At 38.9% G+C, this 9,494-nt stretch overlaps 1 protein-coding gene across 1 annotated transcript; it reads right to left on the reverse strand.

Moving 5' to 3' along the window:
- Window positions 1-2,327: 2,327 nt before the first annotated feature.
- On the reverse strand, window positions 2,328-9,473 carry SCRN3 (secernin 3). The gene is made up of 7 exons (XM_032693713.1): window positions 9,248-9,473; window positions 8,951-9,132; window positions 7,980-8,179; window positions 7,109-7,321; window positions 4,379-4,541; window positions 3,858-4,038; window positions 2,328-3,096 (listed from the first exon to the last, which is right to left on the reverse strand). Exons 1-7 carry the CDS (start codon window positions 9,413-9,415, stop codon window positions 2,941-2,943), a joined length of 1,263 nt encoding a protein of 420 aa, XP_032549604.1. The 5' UTR covers window positions 9,416-9,473; the 3' UTR covers window positions 2,328-2,940.
- Window positions 9,474-9,494: the final 21 nt, after the last annotated feature.

Genomic DNA, 9,494 nt, shown 5'->3' on the forward strand with positions numbered 1-9,494 from the left:
GCACTCTTGTCTTTTTCATTTTCATCGTGAAAGTCCTGCTTCCTTTTTTTTATAACGGCTCTGCTATTTCCTAGATTTGAACACAACGTATCTGTAAGTAAGAAATTGCTCAAAATTTCTGCTTAGAGTTTCTAAATCACTGGGTACTTCTGGAAACCAAGAATAGACTTGAATAGCTTTAGAAAATTAAGAAACTTTTTATCTGGTAAGTAGTTACTTCTACCAAGGAGAAGTTTTAGAGTAGTTGACAATTTGATGTTATGTCAGTAGTTGATCTACTGATATGTGGATTTGTGGTGGTTTTGCTGGCCAGTGGTGCAATGAGATTTTTTATTTTGAAGGTGGGTTAATTTGGGGTAATTCTCAGTTAACTTGGAAGTTAAGTTCCATGAAAACATCTGCTGAACGAGTAAGTGCAGAGGAATATCCAGTGAAACACTGGATCGTTCTTCTAGGACTAATCTCAAAATAATTGTGATAATGGACAGGGATGGATATAACACTTGTAGTTTTCTAAGTAGAAATTTTAGTACTTTTTTTTTTTTAAATAATGTTCCTTCATAACCTCTAGACCTTTTAAAATCAGCTGTGATACATTCCTAGGTGAAATCCATGCAAAGATTGCCCTCTAGAGGACATTCTGATTTTTTTTGTTTAATATTTTTACACCGCATTTATTTCAGGAGGATGAAATCCCGAAATAAAAAGGTACTGAAATATCCTTACTCTTTTGGCCATCACTTGAACTGTCTCCACTCATTACATTGTTTTTACTTTCTATCCTGTAGACCAGTTAATATAAAAAGCAACACATAAACAAGAGGAACAGTTGGACTGTACCTGCCTGAATTACAACTGGGCCGATATGCTTAACCTACTGAATTGTCACCCTGTGATTAAGTGGCCAAAAAGTTCAGTTAGAGACTCCACTGACTTCACTATTGTCCTTCCTGTGTAACTTCAGTATTTGCAGTGTAGCATAAAATTGTTTCACTTGTTTTGCTATGCTGCCTGTAAACTTGATTCATACCTTGGTTTCAGCACAGTTTTACCTGACATTTACTGATGCTTTGAAGCTATGAAAGAGCTAGTGTGGAACAGCTGATGAGCAAAAATAGGACAAAGATACACATGGTTGTTAGATATGGACGTCCATAAGGAAAACAAGTAAATGCAGCAAATTTTTATTAAATCTATCTTCCAGTTAACAAACATCCACTATGTACTGTTGCACTTCTATGAAATTTTATTGTCAACAAACACAGGTTCAAAAGGATCACAGTCAACTCCAACTTGCTTTCAGTTTAACTTGCTGCTCAGTCCTGCTTGCTATTGCCACATGGCACACTAGAACTAGAAAGTTCAAGAGCTTTTCCTGACTCATTAGTTTCTTACTGTGGATCTGAACACAGCATCCCAAATTAATTTCTACTTTCATTTTAGCATCAAAAAGAATAAGTTCTGCCCAGTTCTTACTTTTCATATTAATTCTGCAAACTTCACTGACTATTCATTTGCATGTACTTACTTTTTTTACCAGTGGGGGATAGAACAGTTTACAAAATGAGAAAACTGCATGTTCATGGCCCCATCTTTAGCATCTGAGATTATTCTAGACTAAATATAGAGAAATAATCAAAGAATGCTCTTTCTGTGGTCTGCTGTGTCTGTGGGGATGCTGGATCATTTCACATATTGCTGCTGCAGCTCTAATGCTCCATTTCATGTTACATGTTTTCTTCTAAAGGTTTGCAGAAGTGTTGGCTTTTGAGTGGTTTGGTTTTTCTCCTTGCAGTCATACTTTTTATCCTGCTTCATCATGTGGTAAAGTCAGAATCTTCCTTCTTTGTCATTTGTTCAGTTTGTCCCTTCCCACAGATAATAAAAGAAGTGTCATATATTGATCATTACTTTTAAACAGCATCAGGCCAGGCAAAAAGCTTGATTAAATTAACTCCACAGTCTACTAATTTTGGCAAATGAAGTTATGGTTAAAAGGCTTAATATGAAGTGAAAAAAAAAAATTAAAAGTACTTTTAAGTGTCCTGCTGAGTACATGTACAGACTTTTGTACCCAAACTCTTCCTTTCTGGTTGCCCAATTTTAAAAAGTAACAATTCAAGAAACATTTTAAAACTCCCACATGATAGTGCATTATAAAGTGCATTGGAGAATTAATTTGACAATAATCATATTCTATGTAAATAAGTTTATTTTTCAGTATCAGGGTGGGGAAAATAGAAGGGGAAGTGAAAACTGTATGGTAACTTACAGGATGCTTGCATTGATGAATTCCATGTAATCAGATTTCACAACCACTCATGGTAAAATTTATAACTGTGATTTGTTTTTAATATACCTTGAACTCTTAGCCTATTTTACATTGACGGAGTAGAAGGTTCATATAAGAAATGTGTCTTAGAATGGTTTCATCAAACAACTGACTATCGATCTTACTTGACTTGCATATCACTTTCCTTTTCATTCAGCACTCAGCACAGATTCTACATTTTGCAAAGTCTTCAGCATGGCCATTTTAATTCAGGTAGTCTGACTTCTGCTACAGTTCTCTTGACTATAAAAGCTACATGTGTGTACACTAGAACTGAGTTCTCCAAAGCTGAATTGGTGTTCTTCATCCAGAGATGGAGCTGTTCCACAATTTAGTCAAGCTATTGCATTCTAATTGCATCTGTTTGTTGGCAAAATCAGTCTCTGCTGACAGCTTTGTGCCATGTACAAAGCCACTGCCCAGCTCTTAGGAGCCTTTTCAGCATTGCTTCCTACAATCAAAAGCCTAATATTTGTCCTAAATATTGAATCTGCAATTTTAAAACTGTCCATATTAAGTGGTATACTGAAAATAAGATGTAATCTATATAGCCTCTTCATTGAAAACCTAATTGTAATGCAGAATTTTACCCCATTCAAATAATATTCTTAGCTATATATTTTGAGTTCTTCTTCTACACACTGTGAAAAAAGTTTAACCACTTGGTTAACATCAAGACATCCATTTTGCAGGATTGATTCCATTTGACTTATCTTCTGTTTCTCCAGCTTCTGTATCTCCTCAAGCATTTCTTTACCTTTGCCCTGCAAAAAGAAACATCTATTTCACTAAAAGATATAGAGTACATAGTGATCACCCTAACATAATTCTGTTCTACAGTCCGTATATTAATCTTTTAAGAATTTCTAGGGTACACACTTGTATTGGTACAAGTCAGCACCCTGACAGGTTTTCTTAGATACCTTTCCTAACATCTAGCATTCACTTCATCTCCCTACACCCTTCTGATGGATTGAAAATAAAATTAAAGCTGCTTCAGATATTTATGTTACCAAAACTTAAGTGAGCATATGACTGACTTATCTTTAAGAACACATATCTGTAAATAGGAGAGATGCTGCTGTTCAAAGTAAGCAACTCCTTTCCTGCTTCACCTTTGTGTACAGCTATCTTTGTCATCTTTGTTTCCTTTCCTGTCCACACCAAGCAATGATGAAAGGCAAGCCCTCCTTTCTGCCGGAGACCTGAAGAGTTTGAGTTGTCTATTCCCTTGTGGCTGCTCAAGCATTTCCCCCTTATCTGACTGGTGCAGGACTCTGTGGTGGACAGCTTTTTAAAGGTGAGCCATGCAGATACTTACCTGGGCCTCAGCCTGGGAGTACACTACAGTGCTGGCTGCAGTTTGAAATGTGCCTGCTAGATGCCAACACAAGGGGCTTCTGGGGCACTACACTGTTCTTTGCCATCCATCAAAGGGCATTAAATGGCACTGCATTAACAAAATGTGAGCAAGGAGCTTATATAAACCACCTGCTTGCATTGAAATCTAATTTAATCAACGTACCTCATTAGTTTCCATAACTACAGCGGCACTTTCATGTTTTTTATAGAGCTCATGTCTTCGATCTGGCTTACTCTGGAAACGCGGTTGCTTCTTAACTGGATCATCATGACCAAATGTAGGGGATGTAGTTTTTAATAACTGAGTAATATCGGGCACAAAAATGAAAGGCTTGAATACAGACCTAGAAAGAGAAAATAGAACAGAGATCCTTTACTGACCCAGTTTTGTTAAAATTGTTGAGTCAGTATTTTCCCCCATTCTTCTACTTCCTTCTTTCAAGAAGGAAGTATTAAAAAAAAAAATCTAACTGATTTTTAAGTCAGTGTCACAGCAGTATTTCACTAAGTAGGTTGGTACAGAGCATTAAGGTACATAATACATTATGTTCCTCCTACATTTGATTCTGCTTTTTCAGGGGGGAAAGAAAAACAAAGCAAAAAGAAATATAATTAGACAAACTGCAGCACTTTTTCATTTAGATATTTGCAATTTTTTATCCTATTTACTTGCTGCTATATCACCTTGCTGGATCTGGAGTTCCAGTAAAGTAGTGAATACAGGGCAGATTAGGCTGCTGAGGCAGTACAGACACCATGCTGCCAGTTGTCATAAATCCACCTTCCATGTTAATGCCACTCTCTTTGTCACGAAGAATTTCCATCATTATTTCAGAAGTGATAGATCCTATTTAAGATACAATACAATTATTTAGACACAGAGCTACCTATAATACCAACTAAATGCCATGTTCACTACAACTGGCTGCTTTTTCCTTTAATAGGCAATGGCCGTTTTAGTTTGTCTGTGTTGGCAGGAAAAAAAAATCATCTTAATGGCATACCTTAATAGCTAATACACATATAAATGTTACTGCTTTCCCCAAAGTGATAATGCACTATAATATGACTTAAAAAGGGGGGAGGATGAAAACAAGTAGTATTTCCCAGACAGGTAAATTACATATGACTAGCAAATGGCCATTGACAAAGTAACTTTTCAGATGAAAATTAGTAGCTTGGATTAAATGCTGAACTCTGAGCACTGTGTGGAAGTTAAGTCATTACAATACTGTTTGGTATTTGAACAGTTAATACCACTGTGTTGCTTTGAAAATATAAAAATAATAACCACTGTGTGTGGATTTTGTGTGAAACTTTGAAAACAAAACACCAAGACTGTCACTTGTTTTTTGGGTTTGGTTTTGGTTTGGTTTTTTTGGTGGCTTTTTTTTTTTTTAATGTATTTTCATCCTCTGACCTTAAAAAGCACTTGGGCTTCAAGTTGACAATCAAAAGGATGCACTGGAATAACATGTTCTATATTCAGAATCAACAGAAACTAAAGTAGTACATTCATTTGTAAAGAAGTCTTAATCAGCACCCTGTGGGAGGTATAGTGTCAAGTGTCTCTGTGAAAATAACTCTTTCTTCTCAGGTGAAACAAAGCCCTTTCCACATAGGCCTCTGCATCCAGTGCTCAAATGATATTGCTGTTCATGTATAGCATACACTGAAGCTCAGATACTGGCATGGTATCACCAAGCCATCCAATATTCTAACAGGCAGCACTTGCAGAAGTTTTCACATTTGGTGTATCCGTATACTTCTGGTACAAAAACAGTTCATTCACTTTTTTTTTATTTGAAGGTATCATCTACATTTTTAATATTTTAATGTTTCCCTCAGTGAGTTCTAACTGCATAAAGATTCTTCTTTTAAACTGCCTTGCTGTTTCCTTTTAAAGTGATTGCGTGTAAGTCAGATGTCTTCAATACTGTTTTTTCATGCATGATCCAAATTGCCTGTAGACAGGCATGCAGCACTACATTCCAGCAAGGAAACACTCTTAAGTATTCCCACAGTTGCCCGGGAAAGTCGGAGAATTAAAGACATCAGCAAGCTAGACAAGGAAATTAAAAGAAGCAAAGGTCAGTATGTCAACTGCAGCTTGGCAATCTGTCCAGCAGGAAAGAAGGTACTGCACATTTTCCATTAGAATTTATTATAATTTTGTATGCCTGAAATACATTCCCTATTTTTTGAAATAAAAATAATATTTATCTAAAAATGGTCTTCACATGGTAGGTAGCCTGAAAAAAACCCACAACTGTAATGCCACCGAGTGAAAAAGCGGGGAAGGGTAGATGAAGAAACCAGTGATTTTACTGAAGCTGTAAACCAAGTAGCTTTTAGTTACAGCACCTATTTAAAATAAATCTAAACAAAGTGAGCCATATGAGGCTGATAACCTGAACACCTAGTGGGATTTTTCAAATAGCTCAGGTAAATGCCTGAAAATGGGGATTTAGAATGAAAACGCAGATAGAATCTTAGCGTTGTTAAAATACAGGTAAATACAGGTATTATGAAAATGCTTTCAGTATTCAGAACCTGCAATTCCCAAAATGAATGCAGGATTTACATGATCACTAGAGCAAAATTGCAAAAGGTAATTCACTCTGATGCATTAACTAAATGCTAAACCTGGTCTGGCAGAGTTCAGCTAAATAAGTAAGAAAAAACCGAAGAGGTGCAGTGTAATCTTGGTTCAGATTAATTCCTTCAAATGAGCAAGTGAATACAGATGCAGTTAGAAGAGAAGTAATAGCTTCTTTCTCTGGGGGTCTGAAAAATAAGTGAGTAAGTTTAGTGATTAGGAGCACCTGCTTAGAGTACAGAAGATTATTTTCTTCTGCTCTTAGTGAGTTTTATTAGACTACACAAGATTAGAGTAGCAGTTACAGTGAAACTACAGGGACTTAAAAACCAGTGTCAAAAATAAATGCAAGATATGTATCTGAGTGCTGTGCTGCTGCCTGAGGCCTATATGAATGGTACCAGCCTGAAGTTATTCATAAGGTTCTTTGTGGCTGCAAACCACTGGAAGTCTGTTTTAGCCTCTAGTTTTTTTTCCTTAGAAGTAGAGTAATAATACATAGCCTATCAAAATGTTTCGGAACAGGTCTTACACAGTATTTAGTGATATGGTCATAATGTGATCTCTCACAATTGTTGCTGTGTATGTTTGATATTTGACCCTTGTTTTAATTTTCCCTCATGAACATACTGTCAAAAATGGATAGAAAATTTCAAGTTCAGCACTTCTCCTTTAGGCAAAAAGTTATTCTAGTAAGTTCTGGTTCACCAAGTCATATGAATAATTGCCTGCATAAGATATATAATCATTTATGATTAATATAGCTCACTAAATACTTTGCATATCTTAAAAAAGAATATATATAAAAATTATACCTTTATGTTTGTTCAGAAGTTTATAGCCTTCACAATATCGGCCTCTGGTTGTGGTCATTCTGGCAGTATTGACATAAGAATATGTGGCAGCGAAATCAAATTCCTTTTCCCCATCCCACCAGCCATTGCTTTTAGCATATTCCTTCAATTTTGGGTGTTCTCTGTCAATCTTGGTTGTGATAGAGAGCTGGTTGGAAATATTACGTACACCTCCTGTTTGTAAATTGAGGAAAGAACTGTTTCAATACATAGAATGATTTTTCTTGGGATTTTGTTTACAATTACTTTACTAAAGCAAATTAGCAATGAAGAGTTTCCTGCAAGATCTTTGAGTCCCATGGTTTATTTTTGGCCCTCTCTCCCTAGCTATATGTATTCTGATTGAAATTCCACTGCCACTCAGTTCTGACTCATTTGCTCCTATTGCCAACATTGTACTTCAGGTTCTGTCCTGATTATTCCCATCTTTACATTCTTCCTCTTAAACCTCCAAAGACATAGCTTGTCCTTTTAAGTCCACTGAAAGAAGCAACTTCTTCAGAGCCCAGTACAGCAATCCTGTCACCAGATGAAATTGCCATTGATTGCCACCATCCCTATGACCATACATACTGCTGTCTTTCTCATGCTGTCCTCTGTATTCCAAGTGCAGAAGTGGGTACCTCTGACTCTGAAAAGGCCCTGTCACTGAGCTCCTCTGACAAACTGCTCACCACTCCACACTCATGCCCTAGGAAGCAACTCCTGTTCAGAGGCACATGTATGTAGCTGGAAGTTAGTTTGATGCCTTAATGAAATGGTAAATGAAAAGTGGAGAACTGCCAATTGTCATTGCATTTGAAATATTTAAAACAAAGAGCATCATCCATACCTTCTACTTTTTCTGCTGCCCAGTATTTTCCTGATGTCTCCAACACCCATGCTTCCTTTCTGTCAGCTATCAGAAAACTGTTATGGTATGTAAATGTCATGTGGCTCTCCATACAGTTTCCTCCCTGCCCATATTTTTCCAGCAAATCAACTATGACATTAAGAGCCTTTTCAGCTGTGTCTGCTCTTTCAAGTCCAAGCCTAAAAAAAAAAAAGGTAGATGTTATCTTTGGAACTATAAACTCCACATACAGCTATTCAGCTTGAGTATTCAAATTGACCTGGAATGCTATTTCTATATGTACCTGACACTTGTATGATCTGGTAAGAAAAATGAGCAAGTCACTTAAAGGGCTTATTTGAAGTAGGTCCTCAAAGTGCTTGATGTGGGGAAAAACCCAAATGGAAATACAGAAAAGCAGGGAGAAGGCTCCTACAAAATGCCTGCAAGTCCTGTGTGGGTATTGGACTGAGGGGAAACAGTACCGAGAAGAGCTGACTGACTGCTGTAGGTTAATGAGAGTTACACTGGCACCCAGTGGGGTAGGCACATGAAGCTGTTGTTATTTACACAGAGAGGTGCAGCGAAGACTGAAACTTAAAATTATGTGTGTGTAAGATGAGGGAAATAGGAAATGAGTACAGACCCTAGAAAAAGGTCCAAACACTAGTTCCTGAAGTCTACCTGTGCTCTTAAAAGAATTGTTTCAGTTTAGTATAAACTTTTACAGAGAGAAAAATGCTTGCTAATTTCCTTGACAGATTCTGGTCTAATGCTTGATAACTCCTGTGGGCTCCTGGCAGAGATTTAATGCCTGTGCCAATAAGTACTTATTTTTAACCATAGCTAGAATAGTGGAAGAAGTGTTTTCTGAAAGTGAAAGGACATATTTCCCCATATAACTCAAACCAAATGTTTCCACGTTAAATTGCAAATCCGAAATACCATTCACCAGAAAGGCCTGTGCAAACCTTACGAGGTCCATGCCGAGGAGAGCTTCGCTATCGCAGACCTCTTCCCTGCCCCACACGGCTTCGTTCCCGATGCACACGCCGTGCTCGTTGGCTCCCATCTCCGCGCCCCAGAGCCAGGCGGGGCGGCTCAGCACCACGGCGTGGGTCCGCTCCGCCTGCTCGATGCTGATGTAGGTGCACTGCAAGGGGTCAGAGCACACCGCGGGTCACCGGCCAAATCGCGGGCTAAGCACGCAGGTAGCGGGGTGAGAGGAGTGTTTTCGCCACCTCCCGCAGGACTCGTCCTGCCCTCACCTCCAGCGCGGCGCCGGGCGGGTGCGTCGCGGCCGGGAAGTGCACGACCTCCTGCACCTCGTCCGCCGGCCGGTCCGAGTTCTTCCCGAACACCACGCGGCCCCCGGCCGCGGCGGGCGGCAGCGCCACGAAGGTGTCGCAGGAGCGGGGCGACGGCCAGGGCGACATTGTGGCGGCCGCTGAGCGGGCCCGGCGGGGACAGCGGCGGCACCGGCGGCGGGGCGGGGCCGGCGGCGCCCGCGGAAGA

Source organism: Chiroxiphia lanceolata, chromosome 7 (genome assembly GCF_009829145.1).
Source record: "Chiroxiphia lanceolata isolate bChiLan1 chromosome 7, bChiLan1.pri, whole genome shotgun sequence".
Classification (NCBI taxonomy): Eukaryota; Metazoa; Chordata; class Aves; order Passeriformes; family Pipridae; genus Chiroxiphia; species Chiroxiphia lanceolata.

Coding starts and splice junctions, on each gene's coding strand:
- SCRN3 (XM_032693713.1), bottom strand. CDS start 9,415: ATGTCGCCCTGGCCGTCGCCCCGCTCCTGCGACACCTTCGTGGCGCTG. Junction 8,180..8,950: donor CTCGGCATGGACCTCGTAAG/GTTTGCACAGGC, acceptor TTTTTTTTTTAG/GCTTGGACTTGAAAGAGCAG. Junction 7,322..7,979: donor GGCAGCAGAAAAAGTAGAAG/GTATGGATGATG, acceptor ATTTACAAACAG/GAGGTGTACGTAATATTTCC.